Source organism: Vigna umbellata, chromosome 1 (assembly GCF_029865625.1).
Source record: "Vigna umbellata cultivar VRB3 chromosome 1, Vumbellata_1.0, whole genome shotgun sequence".
NCBI lineage: Eukaryota > Viridiplantae > Streptophyta > Magnoliopsida > Fabales > Fabaceae > Vigna > Vigna umbellata.
This window is the reverse complement of record NC_142165.1, coordinates 89,133,012-89,154,243: the sequence shown is the minus strand read 5'-3', so window position 1 is coordinate 89,154,243 and position 21,232 is coordinate 89,133,012. Positions and strand designations below refer to the sequence as shown.

General features: G+C 37.4%; 1 protein-coding gene and 1 pseudogene across 1 annotated transcript in view; both read left to right on the top strand.

The window, feature by feature from the left end:
- The window catches only part of LOC124821401 (uncharacterized), an 84,050-nt gene that overhangs the window by 32,996 nt on the left and 29,822 nt on the right, over positions 1–21,232 (top strand). Inside the window, 3 exon segments of the mRNA XM_088104650.1 lie at positions 1,642–1,793; positions 4,308–4,363; positions 16,651–16,864. Of these exon segments, the coding sequence (XP_087960776.1) occupies positions 1,642–1,793; positions 4,308–4,363; positions 16,651–16,864 (422 nt within the window).
- Positions 17,080–19,228, top strand: LOC148206735 (uncharacterized; annotated as a pseudogene).

Genomic DNA, 21,232 nt, shown 5'->3' with positions numbered 1-21,232 from the left:
GTTGGATTTATTGACTGAAACTGGTAAATTTGGATGTAAACCTGTAGAATCACAAACTTGGTAAATCAATTGAAGATACTGTTGTGGATAGACTATCTTATCAAAGATTGGTTGGGAAATTCATCTACATCTCTCACACTAGGCTTGACATTGCCAATGTTGTAGGGGTTGTAATTTAGTCCATGCATAATCCGAAGGAGACTCATTTGAGAGTTATTTATCACATTCTACAGTAATTGAAAGGAACTTCTAGAAATGGAATTCCATTTACAATGGGGAATGAGATGATGCTAGAAGCGCACACAAATGTTGACCATGCAGGTTCTATGGATGAGAAAAGATCGACCTCTGGATATTGCACTTTTCTTAAAGGAAATTTAGTCACTTTAGGAGCAAGAAACAAAATATTGTGGTGAGATGAATTGTAGAGGCAGAGTTTAGAGCAATGGCCTTGAGAATTTGTGAAATTTTATGGTTAAAGTTAATTTTAAAAGACCTAAAGATTGATTGGAAGAGCCTATGAGATTATATTGTGATAACAAGTCAGCAATAAATATTATGCATAATACAAAACATGATAGAACTAAGCATGTTGAAGTAGACAAACACTTCATAAAGGAAAAACTGAAAAATGGGACAATATGTATACCATTTTTATCCTCTAGAAAACTTGCAGATGTATTGACAAAAAGACTAAGTGGTGCTACCTTTCAGTCTATTGTTGGCAAGTTGGTAATGGATGACATCCACTCACCATCGAGGGAGTATTAGAATTCCTTAGTTTATGCTGCAGATAATATTTCCTTGTATAGTTTTAATTATATAATTAGGAGATTTAATTTCATTCTGTAATCGGGAGGATTAATAGGCTAACAACATGTTTTATATTTATTATACAGGAACGTTGATCCTAAATTATAGGGATAAGTTACATCCATCATAAATTAAGATTTTTTGTTATTAAGTCTTTGTATTTTATTTAAGAGCAATTGCTCCTCTATGAATAATATCAATCCATGTTCTTAGGCTGCACTCATTCCCACATTTGTTTAATTACTTTTTTATGCATAACATGTTCTTGATTGATTTCCGTGAGAGAGTATTAGCTCTATATCATTTGACTGGAAGTTTGGCCCTTCGATCCAAGATCTTAAGTTTTTCTTCGGTGTGGTTGCTCTTGATAAAATTGTGTTCATATTTTGTGTTTCTTTGATTTTATGATAATATTCAGGAAGGATCTCATATTTCTTTTCTCATTTGTACACCTCTTGCTATTCCCACAGTTATTTAATTAGTTTTTTTATGCATAGCATGTTCTTGATTGATTTTCATGAGTGAGTATTAGCTCTATCATTTGACTGGAAATTTGGCCATTCGGTTCAAGATCTTGAGTTTTGCTTCAGTGAGGTTGCTCTTGATAAAATTGTGTTCATATTTTGTTTCTTTGATTTTATGATAATGTTTTGGAAGGATCTCATATGTCTTTTCTCATTTGTACACCTCTTTCTATTTTAAGTGTATGATTGTTCCATGTAATAGTTAATGCTTATTAATATTTGTTATTCAAGAGAATGTTCTTAATGTTGATTGTTGGATACTGGTATTTTTTATGATTGTGAATTTGTTATTTTTACGTAACAGGGAGGTTTCTAATTTCAAAAATCAAGATTCAGAAGCAACTTCTATTTCTATCCAACTTACTGATCTTGGTTCATTTGCAACTTCTTCTAATAATGTCTTACTTTCACGAACACAAACTCTTGCTTGGAGAACTCGGATAATGTCTACAAAAGGTTTTTCTTTACTACTTTCTTTATCATGCTATATTGTTAAAGTGACATTACCTATATCGGTCTCCAGCAAAATTAAATACAGACATTTTTTCATTACTATGACAATGTTGTTTCTAGCCATCTTAGTATTTGAACTACATTTCTAAAGCAGTGTGTTGGCTTCTGTAACATTCCAATTTAGTAATATAAAACTACTAAAATGAACATTACATGGATAATGATATAACAAGCACTACAGATTTACTATGAATAAAATTCTTCACCTGAAAAATAAAAGTACAACCTAAACTGCAAGCCTCACTTCCAACCTCCTGCTGAGTCAACTAAAAGATCGTATCCCTAAGATCACACCATTAAGGTGATCATCGCAAAAGAGAAACAACACACAACATACAACACAAAAACAAGGATCAACTAGATTTAAAAAGAATTCATACATTGATATATCATACCACATATACATAAGTATTCATGCAAAATAAACTAGTTCAAAACATCCTAACATGTTATGACTTAGACTTGACTGTTCGGACTTAGAATGATTGTCGAGCTATGGCGGGTTGTGCACTCGTGGTGACTTCTACTGCTTTGCAAAGTCATTGTCAATGGGTTTCACCCTACCACACTCAAGAGGTTAGTCTGTTCCGGGTCTTGGAGCATACTGGAAGCCTCCAAGACTAAGACCTCCTACTACTCCTCACGACATGGATCAATCCTCTCTATGTGAGAATGAAAGACCATTGGAGTTTCAGGATAAACCCCAAGATTGAGCTCCTGCATTCATTCTAAAGAGCATTCACTTTGGAACTTACTTTGAAACCACATACTTTCACTTTAAATCACAACTCTGGGCACCACCATGTAACCTCTCTGTGAGGATCATGGAATTACGTCCATCAACCATAATTTCAATACATACATAACCTTAAGAATCAAACATTATGTATTTCAATTCATACTCCACAACAAGTAGTAGAAACCAATATTCAAACATTCACATACAATGTACACACTTTAAGAAAACATAAAATCTTTGTTAAAAATATGATATTTTCGCTCAGCGCATACCATTTGTTATCCGAATAAAACTGACAGTGCTCCCAGGCCTCAACAATTCGCTCAACACATACCATTCGCTATCCGAATAAAACTGATAGTGCTCCCAGACCTCAACAATTCTCGCAACACATATCATTCGCTAAGCTAAAGTCCTTTGACAGAAAATCCACCTGTACCACCACTCATTGATCGAATTCACTCTCTCAGCGAGTCTGCATAATTCTGCAGCACCAAATCTGCAGAATTACGCAACCTATACCAAATTTACCAATTCTAACTATTTTTCCCAACTTCTAACTCTCCTAGAATGTGTTATACACTCAATTAAACATGAACAAGTGTTTCTAAACCTCACTACCAACATTCTAAAGTGGTTACTAACTAATTCCCCCTTCAAAACACCAAATTTCTCAACCTAGGGACCCAAATCTCATTCTACTACTTTTGTTACATTTGTAAGCAATTTAGTGACTCAAACAAGTCACATTTGACTTACTTATGCTGTCCCAACAGACCAATTGAGCATCTAACCTCAAATTCTCATTTTCACTATCTCACTTCCTTAAAATGACTTATTTCAAAGCAAAATTATTCCAATTCAAGACTAACCAACCTCATCACAGACTTGTAACCCCTCCTTATCATCAAGACAGATCCAATCATCAATCAAAACAGTTTAGAACTTCAATTCATTAATTCACACCCAAAAACCATCACATTTCATCATACTTGTACACCACAAAATCATGATTTCAGCTCATAATAATTCAAAAATCATCTTCTTTACAAACCTACTCCAGTAATTACAGAATTCAGAGAATTTACTAGCTTCCCTTACCTCTAGACCAACTGCCGAACTCTAAAAAACGTTCTGCCGATTACTTAAACCACAAGGAATACCTAGACGAACTTGCTCTATTGATGAAACTAATCGGATAGAATGGTAGACCTTGACACCGTGATCGTCTCGGCATCTCCTGATTGTGAAACAGATGACTTGAGATCAAGAACTCTTAGAGAGAAGGTAGAAAACTCTAGAAAAGTGATTTCTAGAGAGATGATACGTTTTAAAATAATGAAACTCGTTTATAACAAAACTATTTATAATAAAACCGTTTAATATTAAAATAATCGAGTCTTACTATTTTTAGACTACCATCACTTCTAAAATACAATTTTCTGGGGTTTTAAAGCTTCGGCGAAATATTAATTTTGTTACTATATCTTCTTAATCATTTACGACATGTAATATAAATGCGATTATCTTACCATGATGGAGAATTATAAATTTTATTAATTCATCAATAATAACATGGAGTTTCTTAAGCATGGATGGAGGTAGTGAGTAGTTAAGGATGTTTTATGTTCTACATGTGGTTTATTTATTGCTGTGCATATTTGAGAGTGTAAAATCAGCATAGACTGTCCTTATTGTTTTCATTATTCAATGCACAGGTTCAGCAACTTTCCCCGGGCCAATATTTGTGGTTAGCATTACCAGAAATTCAGAGGTATCTACAATGTCACTGTTGCATATAATTTCTTCCACATTTAAGTTGGATTGATATAACTTTTAAAGGGAATACATAGAATTAAATAGTTAAGGTTTAATATCTATTTTGGTCCCTCGGTTTGTAGGGTGTGTTCAAAGTTGTCTTTCTTTTTTTCAAAAGTTCACTAACGTCCTATATTTTGCAAAAATGGTTCACGTAAGTCCTTTTTGCTTACAGCGTTAAAAAGGCTAACGACAGACTTGCTTTGCTGGCAAAAACTTGATGACGTGTACAATTATTATTGACGTGACACTGTGAGGTCATTTGATGCACGAAACCCATTCTCCTCACAAGTGCCGCCATCAACCTACATCCAAAATAGAACCAGAAACTCATTTACATCGCGAGGACGGAATCATAGTGCAATGGTGTTCTCCTTTGCACAACAATCGCGTCGCCGTTATGAATACCTGAATCGTGCTTCCACGGCAATTCGTGGTAGAACCTCCAGTTGCAGAGAAAGCCCTTGTCCATTCTGCAATTATGAAACTCTAATTTTGGGTGGAAAGGGATTTGCCGTGTAGCATCTTCTCATTGGCCTCAAATGACCTCACAGTGCCACGTCAACAATAATTGTACATGTCATCAAGTTTTTGCCAGTAGAGCAAGTCTGCCATTAGCCTTTTTAACGTCGTAAGCAAAAAGGACTAACGTGAACCGTTTTAGTAAAATATAGGACGTTAGTGAACTTTTGAAAAAAAGGAGGACAACTTTGAACACACCCTACAAACCGAGGGACCAAAATAAGTATTAAACCAATAATTAAATAGCATGAAAAATAATAGATCATTGTAACCAGAATTAATTACAAATTGAATATATAATATTCGATAATTAACTTTTATTTTATTTATAAATTTATTAATTCATTAAAAAATTTTAATAGTATATATATTAAGGCGGATGCTCGGGTGTATTAGATGAAGCAAATAGAGAGAATGAACTGAACGTATTTTATTAACATCACACACCGAATCATGAGGTTGAAATCCAATAACTTGGCTCAATGATTTGCAAATCCCAGCTTGTCTATAGCTTGCATCTGACAATATGTGGAGAATAAAACCTAGGTAATTGACTCAGGTGCTTCTGGCTACATATTTCGTAATACTTATTTCTCATGCTTTTCTTTTCCAGAAATTCCTCATTTCATAACCTTAGCCAATGGTCCTAAATATGTAGTTGGTTGAGACTACTCATACCTTAATGCTTAGTGTCAATATATTGATCCATCATTAGGGCCATGTTGTCTTAACTATTGTTTCCTTATTAACAAAATGACATCCTCTTCTCCTAAGAATAAAGATCCTTGTTCCATTCTTTTTTCAAATGATACTCTCTTTCATGTTTCTTCCCACATGTTTGGTTTTTTGTTTTGTTCAAGATATCTCCAGGATTATAAACTCTTTGCCCGCATTGTTAAATGTGTCTTCTTGTGTTATTCTTGGCTTCAAAAAGGGTATCGTTGTTACTCTTTAAAACAAGCAGTGTTACATGTTTGCTAATGTGATATTCTTTCAACACGCTCCTTTCTTCTCTTTGTTTATCCAAGATGTTTCTTATGTGTAAGTCTATACCATTAGTTGAGTCTGTTATTCCTCGTGCTCCTGACAATTCCAACCTTGATCAAAAACCTCCTAAACCATCACTACCTTCTCATAAGACCTACCAACATAGGATGCAAATGACTAGTCTAACTCTCTACGGTAAATCCTCTTCATCAAGTTCTTCTCAATTGTCACATAATGTTAGGGGCTGGAAAGTATATGAGAGAAAGAGGTATAAGAGAGAGAGAAGGGGACTGAACAGTACAGGGCGGGGAGTTAGTTGGCCGAGTGGTAGACAAGGAGGGACGACCAGGCCGGACGGTAGAAGGTGGGGAGCTAGTTGGCCGAGCGGTAGACAAGGAGGGACGACCAGGCCGAACGGTAGAAGGCCGGGAGCTAGTTGGCCGAGCGATAGACAAGGAGGGATGACTAGGCCGAATGGTAGAAGGCGGGGAGTTAGTTGGCCGAGCGGTAGACAAGGAGGGACGACCAGGCCGCACGGTAGAAGGCGGGGAGCTAGTTGGCCGAGCGGTAGACAAGGAGGGACGACCAGGCCGAACGGTAGAAGGCCGGGAGCTAGTTGGTCGAGCGATAGACAAGGAGGGACGACCAGGCCGAACGGTAGAAGGCGGGGAGTTAGTTGGCCGAGCGGTAGTCAAGGAGGGACGACCAGGTCAAATGGTAGAAGGCGGAGAGCTAGTTGGCCGAGCGGTACACTAGGGAGGACGACCAGGCCGAACGGTTGGGAACAGCGAGGAAGCATCCTAACTGCCACAACAGTTAGGATGGGCGGGAAATTAAGTAAAGTAATAAGAGATATTTTGAGAAGATATTCAGCAGAGGATAATTAAAGTAACAAAGCCATATTTTAGTATATTATTCAGTATAAGTTAATTATAATAAATAGGGCTAAATATATTCGTATCAGATAATTATAGGATTATTTTATACTATTCAGTATCTTTTGGGCAGGAATTAATTAGTATAAATAAGGGGGAAGATTAGGGATAAGGGTATGCTTTTGAATATTGAGTTTTGTAAGAGAGGTTATGCTCTCAGGTAACTGACGGAAATCCTGCTCCCAGTTATTGTTTATTTCTTTCAGTTGTGTTTCCATTTAATAAAAGAGATTTATTCAACTATTTGTCATCGTTCATTGTCCGTGAGTGTGTGAGAGGTTGTACTAGGCTAGTTTACGTACTCAGGTACGTAACATAATACCAAAAATCCTATTAATGATGATTTAGCTCGGCCTATTTCCCTTTGAAAAGGTACTTGTTCACTTGTAATCCATATCCAATTTATAATTTTCTTAGCTATCACAGGTTGTCTACTTGTTATTGTTCTATTATATCATTTGTGTCTTCTATATCTACTTCCAAAACTTTGAATGAAGCATTTGATCAGCATGGATGGCGACAAGCCTTGATTACAGAGATGCAAACACTCAATCAAAATAACAAATGGGTTGTCGATGGGTCTATGCCATTAAAGTAACCCATAACATCAGTTTTTTAATTGCTAAAGATATTGCCATAACCATATATATGTCCTTGATTATATAGTCTGATCCATTATGCAGTCATTGGTGGAATCGACCTTAGCTATGTGGGAAGTAGATGATGCTTAGCATAGTTGATCCTCAAATAATGATCAATAATTTGAACAGTTGAAAATAGGGCTGATTTTATTATTCTCAATAATTAAAAAATACATTATCATATCTTCTATTTGTAATAATCTAATTCTCCTAAAAAGGGAAACTAGGTAAACAAAATAAAATAGAAGATTATATATCTATTTTCTCTAATTAGGAAGATTCTAAAGATATCTTCTTTAATTACAACACTCCCCCTCAAGTTGGTATATGAATATCAATCATTCCCAATTTTCCTACAACATCTTGAAATCTACCCGGAGGAAGCCCTTTTGTAAAAATATTTGCTATTTGAAGATCTGTAGGAACATGAGTTGTAATCACAAAGCCTCTGTCATGATTATCTTTGATGAAATGTCTGTCAATCTCAATGTGTTTGGTTCTGTCATGTACTGGATTATAGGCTACGCTTATGGCAGACTTATTGTCACAGTGTAGTTGCACCGGGTTCTCCACTTTGACTTTAAGATCATCTCAAATAATTTTCATCCAGAGTCCTTCACACAATCCTTGAGCAAGAGATCGAAATTCAACTTTTGCACTACAACAGGATACTCTATCTTGCTTTTTGCTTCTCCATGTTACCATCTCTCCAACAAACACACAATACCCAGAAGTAGATTTTCTGTCAGTAATAGAACCTACATAGTCAACATCAATATATATCTTCATAGTCAATGTGTCTTCCCTTTTGAATAATAGCCCCTTTCCTGGACTTGACTTCAAGTATTGGAGAATTTTGTCAATTGCTTGCATGTGTCTCTCTCTTGGATCATGCATAAATTGGCTCACTACACTAACTGCATAAGCAATGTCTGGTCTTGTGTGTGATAGATAAATCAATTTTCCTACCAATTTTTGATATTGGGCCTTCTCTACGGCAACACTTTCTTCACTTCCATTTCTATGATTCTGTTCTATAGGAACTGTTGAGGGTTTACATCCCAGTTTTCCCCGTTTCTTTGAGGAGATCAAGTACATATTTCTTTTGGGAGATGAAAATCCCGTTCTTGGAGTAGGCAACCTCTATTCCAAGAAAATATTTGAGTTTTCCTAGGTCTTTCATTTCAAATTGAGCTGCCAATTTATCTTTTAATGCCAATTTTTCAATTTCATCATCTCCTGCAATAATCATATCATCCACATAGGCAAACAATAGAGTGAGTTTACTTGTAGAAGAGTGCTTTATGAATAAAGTGTGATCTCCTTGGCTTTGTCTGTATCCCAAGGAGGAAACCATTGCTTTTGTAAATCTTCCAAACCATGCTCTAGGGGATTGCTTAAGCCCATAGAATGCTTTCTTCAGGAGGCATACCTTGTTTCTTTCATTTTTCACTTCAAAGTCTGGGGGAATCTCCATATACACTTCCTCTTCTAGATTTCCATGAAGAAAGACATTCTTCACATCCAGCTGGTGTAAGTCCCATCCAAAATGAGCAGCCAAAGTGAGAATAACTCGAACTGTATTCATCTTTGCCATTGGGGCAAATGTCTCCTCAATCAACAGCATATGTTTGGGTGTATGTCTTTATGTCTTTCTATTGTCCCATCTGTCTTATGTTTACTCTGAATATCCATCTACACCCTACTGCCTCCTTGTCTCTTGGCTTATCAACAATCTCCCAACTTGAATTTCTTTTTAATGCATTCATCTTTTGTTAGGGATTCTGAAAGGAATTCCTAACCAGCTCTATCTCTACTCAAACACCACAGTCGAGAATTGGAAAAGAAAGAAGAGTATGATTGGTATTCACAACAAAAGAATCAAGATTACACTGTATCTTAGGAGCTTAACCTCCTTCACCTGGTGCCAAGACCGGTCTACACATACAAACTACTCAACTGGTTAACTGAAACAATAAAGGGTCCTAATATATAGGCCTTTTCCCGCCCCCTCACTTAACTGATTAACAGTTAAGTGTTCTGTTTCCCTTTTCTCCTTTCCTATACTCTCTAAGTCCTAACATTACTCCCCCCTTGAAGATCAACCTTGTCCTCAAGGTTGGAAACGTGAGATTTGATCTCCTTGATCCGCTTCATCATCGTGTACTCATATGAATGGAATCCTTTGGCAACTGCCGTCCAATTCAGGTTTGGAGGTTTGGGTGGTGGCAATTCTTCCTCCAATAACTTCCATCCTTCTTGGATTTTATTAGCTTCATGCATTCTGGTCACCTCATTTCCAGAATTATAAGCCGTGAGGAAATGGTCTTCGATGTCTTTCAAAGCTTCAAAAAGTTCTCTCCCCTCTGCAGGTGCCTCACGAACGGCAAGACCCTTCTTTGTTCGCTGGTCCACCTCTTCACCAAGTCTGTCCTTCTCTCCCGGGCATTGATTCTTCCATCCACCTTTCCCTCCTCATCCTTCATTCTAATGGTAAGGCCGTTCGGCCAATTACTGAGAGGTTGTTTGGACTGTAAGACCGTTCGACCTTTGAATCTAATTGTAAGACCGTTCGGCCAATGACTAGGAGACCGTTTTGAGTGTAAAATCGTTCGGCCTTTTACTGTAGCTATAAGACCGTTCGGTTCCTCCCGTCCTCTTCCATTCTGGTTCGGCAGTCCTCTCCCGTGCGGATCCGGCAATCCTCTCCCGTTCGGTTCTGGCAGTCCTCGACCGTTCGGTTCCAGCAGTTCCCTCACGTTCGGTTCCGGTCTTCTCACGTTCGGATCCAACAGTCCTCTACCGTGCGATTCTCTTCTCCATATCTTTATGCCGTTCGGCTCCTCCCCCTGCATGCAACCGTTCGTTCTTTATTGACCAATATCGTTCGGTTCCCTGGCAGACCGTTCGGTTCTAGCAGTTCCCTCACGTTCGGTTCTGGTCTTCTCACGTTCGGATCCAATAGTCCTCTACCGTGCGGTTCTCTTCTCCATATATTTACGCCGTTCGGCTCCTCCCCCCTGCATGCAACCGTTCGTTCTTTAATGACCAATACCGTTCGGTTCCCTGGTAGACCGTGCCTATTCCAAATTGACCCCACACTCTTGGCGGCTCTCGATCGGCCTGGGTGATTGGCCTCGGCCTCCGACCGTGTCACCTCACCGCTTGTTCGTCCCCAAGACCACTGGTATTCTATGGCCTCGGATTGCTCGGCCAATGACTGGTAGACCGTTTTGACTGTACGATCGTTCACGTTCGATGCTGGGAAGTATTCTTCCGCGGTTCCCGACTGCTTACTGGCCGCCACCCTTTCAAAGATGGTACCCCCGTTCCGTTCTCCAAATCGCACCACCACTGCCCCCTTCAGACCTTCCCAAGAACGATTCTTGGCTTTCTCCTTCCAGGCTCTGATCCAGTAGCCAACGCTCCCCTCCATACTGATGTCAGCTAGGCGCACCTTTTCCTCCTCTGCCACCCCTTGCAACTCGAAGAACGTCTCTGCCTTAGAGACCCACCCCAACGGATCAAACCCTTCGAAAGTGGGTAGTTCTACCCTTTTTCCCCGGTTAGGTTGGACGTCTCTTCGGTCTTCATCCAGTTCCTCCTCCGAGCATTCCCTTCTCCTTTGATTCTCGTTAACAGAATGTTGATCTTCATCTACAGACCCTGGACTGCCTTCTAATCCCTTTTCCTGGGTCCACACCCTTCCTCCAAGAACTTGCAAGAGTTCTCTAGTTTCCTGCCGCATTTCTTGCATATTTTTTTTCCATTCTGCTAGCTCCCTTTTCTGTTCGCTGATCCTCCTTTCCCAAGAATTGTCTCTTCCTTCCATCACGCTCCTTTCCCCAAGAATCCGACACCCCTCTCCAAATGGGAATTCGGCAGTTTCTCGATTACTTCTTGATCCTTCACCCCCACTCCGATCCGGCAGGTCGGACCACTTTGTTAGGGATTCTGAAAGGAATTCCTAACCAGCTCTATCTCTACTCAAACACCACAGTCGAGAATTGGAAAAGAAAGAAGAGTATGATTGGTATTCACAACAAAAGAATCAAGATTACACTGTATCTTAGGAGCTTAACCTCCTTCACCTGGTGCCAAGATCGGTCTACACATACAAACTACTCAACTGGCTAACTGAAACAATAAAGGGTCCTAATATATAGGCCTTTTCCCGCCCCCTCACTTAACTAATTAACAGTTAAGTGTTCTGTTTCCCTTTTCTCCTTTCCTATACTCTCTAAGTCCTAACATCTTTTCTTTCATGGCTTGGTTCCAATGTTCAAGTTTCATGGCCTCCTGGATTGAGGTAGGAAATTTTGTGGCATCTAGGGCAGCAATAAAACTTTTGTGCTTATTAGTGAGATTGTTAGTGCAAACATACTGAGAAATAGGATATTTAGCACATGATCTTCTTTCCTTTCTCAATGCAATGGATAAATCCTCAGTAATACTTACCTCTTCCTCATTGAAGTTCCTCATTGATATCTTCAGGGATCCTCACCTCCGGATTATATAATTTTTCTTGCTTGAGTGTTGAAGTGGGTTATTTTCTTTCATATTTTTTGCCAAAAAATTTGTCTTTTTCCTCTTCTTCCTCACTATAGACTATGGATATAGACATTTGAAAAAGAAGAGCTCTAGTTACTTCAAGAAGATGATGATTCTTTCTTTCTGCAACCCAATTTTGTTGAGGGGTGTTAACACAAATTAGTTCATGAAGAATACCATTATGAGACAAAAAATTGAGAAATTCATGATTCACATATTTAGTACCATTATCAGACCTAATTCTTTTGATATTTTTTCCAAATTAATTTTGGAAAAGACAGAAAAAATTAACAAAAATTTGAAAAACTTCGAATTTATTTTTCATAAGGTATGTCCACGTGACACGGGTACAATCGTCAATGAAGGTAACGAACCATTTGGCTCCGAAAATAGAATCTATGACACTACTCCAAATATCATAGTGAATTAAATCAAATGGAGAAATACTCTTTTTATTACTAATAGGATAAGATGCACGATGGTGTTTTGACAATTGACAAATATCACAATTAAAAGATTTAACAAACTCCTTGATGGGAAACAAGGACTTGTTAAGACTAAATGAAGGATGCCTAAGCCTTTGATGATGTAACCATATTTGGGAATTTGCCTACGTCTCAGATGTAACTTGTTGACTCATGATTTTTGTGTTGCTTTGGTCATTAAACTCTAAAAAATACAACCCACTCTGCTCCTTAGCTGTTAAAATCGTCTTTCCCGTGGCAAGGTCCTCAAAAACACAATAAGTTGGAAAAAATGTTACTGAACAATTTAAATCCATTGTGAGTTTTTGCACAGAGATAAGACTATTAGCTAATTGAGGAACATGTAAAACATCCTTCAATACAATAGATGAGTCCAAAATTATATTCCCAGAGTCGCATATAGGTATACCCTGACCATTCGCAACTGTAATAAATTGTTCTGTATTTCTTTTACCATATGAATCGAAAGACACACTAAAAGCTGTCATATGATCAGTTGCACCTAAATCAAGGATCCAAATACCCTGAGACACATCACCAACAATATTGAGACAATTCTTACCTTTTATGGACTTTGATTCAACCATTGCTTCGAAGTGCTTGAGTTTCTCCTTATAAGCTTTCATATCAAGATCGAGTGGTGGTGGAGGATTATATTGTGAAGGACTAGATTGATTGGTTGCTTCCTGTTCGGAGGTAGTATGATTTACCCATGTTTGAGTAGACCCTTTGTTGTTTCCTATGCGCTCGAGAACATGTTTTCTTCCATCGAGTTTGGAGCATGTTTCCTTGGTATGTCCAGATCTTTTACAGTATGAACAATAGTCCCCATGAGTACCTTTTTCAAATGATTTTTCCCCTGTATTTGCTTCCTTATGGACTCCCTTTCCAGTTGTCATGGTAGAGCTTGTGTTGAAGATCCCCCCATTGAGCATGACAATTCTCCGAGTTTCTTCTCCTCTTACTATAAAAAAAACTTCTGATAGGGATGGTAATTTTTCTCTTCCAAAAATCTGCACCCGGATTGGGTCGTACTCCTGATTCAGGCCATGGAGAAATTTAAAAATTCTTCCCTTTTCAATGAATTCAGAAAGTGTGACAACATTTTGTTTTACACATCTTTATTGTTTGGTTCTGATCAAATTCCATCCAAAGACCATTCAGGATTCTGTGATATTCTGATATGGATTGAGAGCCCTATTTTGTATTAAATATCCTGTTTTCAATGTCATAGTTAGCAACAAGATCCTTTTTTAATGGAAAAGTACTCTATAAATCATCCCATATTTCTTTTGTAGAAGAATCAAACATATAATTTCTACTTATCTCAGAAATCATGGATTGCCACATCTAAGTCATAATTAATGAATCTTCATTGTCTCAAATTGAAAAATGAGTGTCGTTTGGTCCTGGTCCTCCTCCATCTATGTGATCAAGTCTTGAACGACCCTTGAGAACCCTTCGAATAAATTTGTTCTATTGTAAGAAATTCTGACCATCCAATCGACTGGTACCCCCTATATTTGGTAGGTCATTAGGACCCAAAGGAATAATTTTTACTTTAGACATCCCGTAGAATGCAACCAGGAGTCTCCGGTGACCTTTTCTGAGGAGATGACGGCGTATGGGTCACACTGAGAAAAGGATCAGAACCTAAAACTCATATCTACCCAAATATAGGCCAAATGGGTCGTCACTGACCCTAGGAACAGACTCAGGAGGCTCTGGCGACTCTGTCTGTGGCGGCAGCGAGTGGGTCTCGCCAGAGGTAGGCACGTGGGCTACACGCGCCGACGACGGTGGCAGCGTGTGGGCTACTCGCGCTGTTGACGGTGGCGGCGTGTGACGGCTTTTCTCACTGAGCGACTTCCGCCGTTGTGGTTGCCGGTGTCGGGCACACCTTTCTGCCCTATCAATGATCCTAACCGGCAACGGCGGCGGCGACGTGACTGTGCAGCGGAACAGAGCCCCAAGATCGGGAGCTCTGATACCAAGTTGAAAATAGGATTTTGATTTTATTATTCTCAATTATGAAAAAATACATTCTCATATCCTCTATTTGTAATAATCTAATTTTCCTAAAAAGAGAAACTAGGTAAACAAAATAAAATATAAGATTATATATCTATTTTCTCTAATTAGGAAGATTCTAAAGATATCTTCTCTAATTACAATATGAACTCTTTTACAACTTTTGAACAAATGTAGTATCATTTGAAGCACATTTACAAACAGATAATTTGTCTCTGGAAGAGTATTATTTTGGATTTTTGAGTTTGTGAATAGAACACTTTGCCACTTCTCATTCTGTCATTCCTAAAACATCACCTCGATTGTCCAGGAAGTTTAGGAAACTAGTAAGCTCTATCAATTTCTCATGAGACTTTGCTTAGAGTTTGAGATTGTCAAAAGTGCCTTGCTAAATAGGAATCTTGTTCCTTCTTTTGATATATGTGATGCTGAACTTAGGGAAGAACAATGTTTACTTACCCAAGGATCCATGTCTCATGACATTGTCTTTCTTGAACTTGTGAGGGCTCCATACGCTGCCCGAAGAAGTAAAGATTTTGATATGCTACATGTCCAATGATTTTCTTGCAAACAATTTGGACATATTGCTTATAGTTGTCTTAAGTAGTTTTGCATTTAGTGCAAGCAGTAAGGTTATATTATTGGTGACTGTTGTACCCTGTCTATAAGGATAGAAAACCCTAGAGTAGATGGCAACAGGGATGACAAATCAGAGCTGTGAGTGTGATAACCACTGCCAACAAAATGGAAAACAATTTTGAAAATAGACAATAGTTTGAGTTGGTTATAATCATTGTGGCAGATATCTCAATATAAGTTTAAAATATTGAAGGTTGTGCTGGTAGTAATAGAGCACGTACCACATCTTGTTCCTCCCTGCCATCAACCTCATCTGTTTGAAGTCTTTAAATATCTTGTTCTGCATGTTAGGATCAATGAGGCCAAAATATGTTGCTCTATAATCTGAATCAGAAGCATGAGAATAACTCTCCCACAGATCTTTGGTGTTGGAGATTCTCAACCCTCTAGTGTTCTTGCAAATTGTATAGTTCCTTTTCCAATTTGGCCGTGAAGCGGTTGAAATTGAAAGAGATGTCACAGCTTCTTTTTTTAACTTCATATTGTTCTAATAATTTTGTTATTTTAGTTATTTATGTTTTTGCATGGAGATTTTTTGTGGGTTTCTGTTTTATTTTTTCTTTTAATTTCTGGGCATATTTTTTGGTTGTGATAATGGGATGGAGGTTGTAGGTTGCTGAAAGGAATGAGATAGAGATTATGGTGCCTTTTTCCCATTCTTGAATTTGTAGGAAAAATGTGTAAAACAATATATATTATATAAGTAATTAGAAAACACTATAACTGATTTAACTGGTTGCGTACATTTTTATCTCTACCTTTCAATTATTTACGAATAAATGTCATTTTGAATGTAAAGTTTTCATGGTGAAACAAATGAAAAGATAGCCCACCCTGGCTTCTGCCTATAATTAAAAATGACCTTAAAATGTTGTATATAATGACTTGAAAAAGAGAGTGACTTTATTATTTTCATTCATATCAATTATATTCTCCTTACCTCTATTTGTAGCAATCTAATCATCTAAAAAAGGGAAATAAGGAAACAATATATTGAAAAATAATCTAGAAGATACTACAAATATTTTATCTAATTAGGAAGATTCTATATATATTTTCTCTAATTAAGAAGATTTTATAGATATTTTTTCTAATTACAACATAATGCTATATATTTTATTAAGAGTTATGTTGTAAGTAGGATATTAAATGCATTATCGGATGCTGTTAGAATATTAAATATATTACTAGAAGCTAATAGAAGTTGTTAGAAGATTCAAGAGATCTCTTTGTAGTTATTACTTAGAGTTCTCTATATATATACAGACTAATGTACTGTTTCAAATGAATCAATTGAATAAATTTTATTTTTCTTTTATATTAATTCTTTCAACATAAGTAAAAAAGAAACATAATTGAGTATGTATATGTTTATGTCATGTATATAATCTACATCATAGATAGACCACCTCATCTACATCTATATGGTCTAACGATTTTATCTTTTATCAGGTCGGCCTGTTGGTTGTTGTTTCACCTTTGATTAGAATACATAATGGAACTGGATTTTCAATGGAACTTCAATTCCAGCGGCTTGAGCCAAAGGAAGATGAGTTTGCATCTCTGTTGTTAAGACCAGGCGATTCTATTGATGATTCTATGGCTATGTTTGATGCCATAAACTTCTCTGGGGGAGTAAAGAGGGCTTTAATTTCTTTGAGTGTTGGTATACATTTTCACTATATGTACTTTTATTGACTTTTCCTTTTCATTTCACAACTTTTGTTCTATTCGCAATTCTCAGCTATTCACACCTAGAAGTTATAATCAAGGTTGTCAAACTTGAAAATTAACTTAAACTCATGAAAGCTTGGTAAACTCAAATAGTAAACCCGTTGTCCATTCACTATAATGCATTGTTTTACTACATAAAAGTAAAACATGAATATGAAAGTGTATGTTGCTGCTCTTGGTATTGGTAGCCCTTCTATGCTGGTTAATAATATTGCATTCTCATTCTCAATTTCGTTAGTTCCACTTCTTAACCGTTCAGATATACATCAACACCAGAAAAAGGAAGAAATTTTTAGCTCAAGGGACTTCACAAGGGTCCTCTAGTCATTGGATTTAGTATCAATTTCAAATTATAAATTTAGTATTAGGTTAGGAGGAAAAAGGAAAGACATATAAAACTGATTTTGTTATTGATATGTGTTAGAATCTTTTTATCTTGATTATTTCTATTAAAGTCTTTACTTTTATTAATTATATTTTTTCTTTATTTAGGAGATTATAATTATCAGGTATGATTAGGATATCCCTGAAATATAGGGATTCTTTCTGTAGGAGTTATTATTATACTTCCTAAAATAGCTTTCTAGCATTGTATATATGGATTTGTAATCTCAGCATAATAAGATATACGTGTTACCCTAAATTATGAGATGGCATCAGAGCTCTTAACATCTGGGAGCCGCCTCTGACTGCACACTAAAACCCTAGCCGGAAGCCTTCATTGCTGCCACTCTCTCTTTCAAAACAACCTTAATTGTTGTTGCCAACACAACTCTACACCGTAGCCTTCATTGCTGCAGTGTTTTTTCTTTTGTAGTGCTTTTCCTTTCAAATCTCTTCTCACTACATTACCATCGTTCTGTTGCTTGGACATGGCAAACCACACGGTTGAAGTGCTCCTACTGCATCACAAACCAATCAGGAACAACTCCAGAACCTCAACATTGCCTATCGCTTAAATGGGACGAATTATTTGAAATGGGCCTAGCTTGTTCGCAAAACTTTAAAAGGTAAAGGGAAAGCTAACCACTTGACTGATGATGCTCCTCTAGAAGACGATCCCAGATTTACAAAATGGGATAAAGAAGACTCTATGATCATGGCATGGCTATGGAACTCCATAATCCCAGAAATTACTGATACTTGCATGTTTCTTAATTCTACAAAGGAGATTTGGAATGCAGTGGACCAGACATACTCAAAAGCTAAAGATGCTGCCCAAATATATGATTGGAAGGTGAAGACTGTCGCTGCCAAACAAGGAACCAAAACTGTTACAGAGTATGCCAATCAACTCAAATCATTGTGGATGGAATTAGACCATTACAGGGTCATCAACCAAGTGCTCAGATGATTCTGCCATACTCAAAGAGTATATTGAGATGGATAGAGTCTATGATTTTTTGGTAAGGCTTAACTCTGATTTTGATTAAGTGAGAGTCGAGATTCTTGGAAAGGACAAAATTCCAGGAATTAATGAAATGGTAGCTATGGTAAGAAGTGAAGAAAGCAGAAGGGGAATAATGCTAGAATCCCCAACCATGGAAAACTCAGCCATGGTAGCTACCGGATCGGCCAAGATGGTTGATGCCCAAAAGGGGGACTCACCAATATGGAAAAGAAAAATGAAGGAGTGTGGTGTACCTTCTGTAACAAACCTTGCCACACTCGTGATAAATGTTGGAAGCTACATGGAAAGCCTCCTAGTCGAGATTGGGGATCCCAAAATCGTAAAAAGGAGTGGGAAAAAGAGGCGACAACAGTAGAAAGAATGGACAAGCACACGTAGGTGCTGCAAAACATGAAGAAAATAGTAGCGGACCAATTCCACTTAACCAGGATGAGGTTCAACAAATGCGCTCCTTCCTTAACAAGTTGGATAAATCACTAGGTAGTTGTTCTCTAGCACATTCAGGTACATTTGGCAAGTTTCCTTCTTTTGGACTTAATGCCTCAGATAAACAACCTAACCCATATTGGATACTAGATTTTGGGGCTACCGACCATATGACACCCTTATCTAACATTTTTTCTCCTCTTACATTCCTTGCCCTAGCAACAAGAAAATATCCTTAGCTGATGGCTCTCTAATGACTGCAGCGGGTCAAGGAGATGTTCAAATAAGCCCATTTATCACCCTTAAAAATGTCATTCATATTCCTAAATTATCTGTTAGTTTAGTCTCCATTAAAAAACTCATACACGATCTCTCATGCAATGTTATTTTTTCTAACAATGATTGTATCATACAGAACCAACAATCGGGGAGAATGATTGGACATGCTGGAGGCTGTAATGGCTTGTATTACTTGGACAATCCAAATCTGCCATCAACCCTGGGAAATAGCAACTCTTTTTTCTTTGATTCAGTAAAGACCAGTAGGGAGAAGGTCTTCCTCCATCATTGTCATCTTGGACATCCTTCCTTTAGGGTCATAAAATTATTATTCCCTTCCCTTTTTAGCAAATTGGATGTGGCAAGTCTCAATTGTGAAGTGTGTGAACTTGCTAAACACAAACGTGTTTCTTTCCCTGTTAGTAATAATAAAAGCACTTTTCCCTTCTATTTAATTCATACTGATGTATGGGTTCCTCAAATGTCACAAATGTTTCTGGTGCTCGTTGGTTTATTACCTTCATAGATGATTACACTCCTGTCACATGGGTTTTCTTCCTAAAACAAAAATCTGAAGTAAGCTCTGTGGTTCAAAGTTTTTTCTCAATGGTAAAAAATCAATTTGGTGTTAGCATTAAGAGGATTAGATCTGATAAGGCCAAAGATTACTTCAATCATGGGCTTATTTCTTTTGTCAAAAGGAAGGTATCATTCATGAGTCCTCTTGTGTCAAAACTCCTCAACAAAATGGGATTGCAGAGAGGAAAAATGGACACCTTGTTGACCAAACTAGAGCTCTCCTTTTTCAACATAAGGTTCCTAAAAGTTTTTGGAGGGAGGTTGTTCTCACTGTCTGTTATCTAATTAATAGACTACCTTCTAGTATTCTAGCTTCCAAAAGCCCTATGGACGTTTTGTCATCCTTTTATCCTAATATGTCCACATCCAACCACCTTGTTCCATGCATCTTTGGTTGTGTCTCTTTTGTCCATGTCCACAGTAGTGATAGAGGTAAACTTGATCCTAGAGACTTAAAATGTGTTTTCATAGGGTACTCATCCACACAAAAGGGATATAAATGCTATCACCCACCATCCAAAAAGTTCTGTCTCGTGATGTCACCTTTTTTTAGCACAAAAGTTACTTCTATAAAGATCATCTTCAGAGGGAGACTACACCAAATGAAGATGATATCCTTATGCTTCCTGACTTAAGCTTAGGACCAGAAATAAGGACTAAAAGTATAACAGTTGAGACTCAAGATGGGGCTAATGTAAGATTTGATAAAATCTGGTTTATACAAGGAAGACAGAGACCATTCCAGAGTCTGTCCATGTTCAACCATCCAACCCAACATTACATGAGGTAACTATCCCTACTCCTTTAATCTCCAATGCATCAAACTCTGTTTTTCCAGATATACATGAATTTGAATCCAGTCCAGCATCCCTTTACGAGGACCTAGATATTCCAATTGCCCTTAGGAAAGAGACTAGGAAATGCACTACCAAGCCATTGTACCCTCTAGCTAATTACCTATCCTTTAAAAACTTTTCACCTACCTGTAAAGCCTTCCTCACAAACTTAAACACCACAACCACACCTACCTCTTTATCTGAGGCATTGAGTAATAAAAAGTGGAAACAAGCTATGGACATGGAAATGGAAGCACTAGAAAAGAATAGTACTTGGGATTTGGTGGCTCTCCCGAATGGAAAAAGACCAGTTGGGTGAAGGTGGATATATACTATAAAATACAAGGCTAATTTGTACTCCATATGTCTCTTCACAAGACAACCTTGCAGATATTCTAACAAAGGGGCTGAACAGTAACAACTTCGAAAGTATTGTTTCCAAGCTGGGAATGGAAAATACCTATTCACCAGCTTGAGGGGGAGTGTTACAATCTTTTTATCTGTATTATTTCTATTAAAGTCTTTGCTTTTATTGATTATATTTCTTCCTTATTTAGGAGATTATAATTATCAGGTATGATTAGGATATCCCTGAAATATAGGGATTCTTTCTTTAGGAGTTATTATTATACTTCCTAAAATAGTTCTCTAGCATTGTATATATGGATTTGTAATCTCAGCATAATAAGATATACGTTTTACCCTAAATTATGAGAGTATGAGTGTTTGATACATGTACACTAAATTTAGTCTAATTAAGGAATTGCAA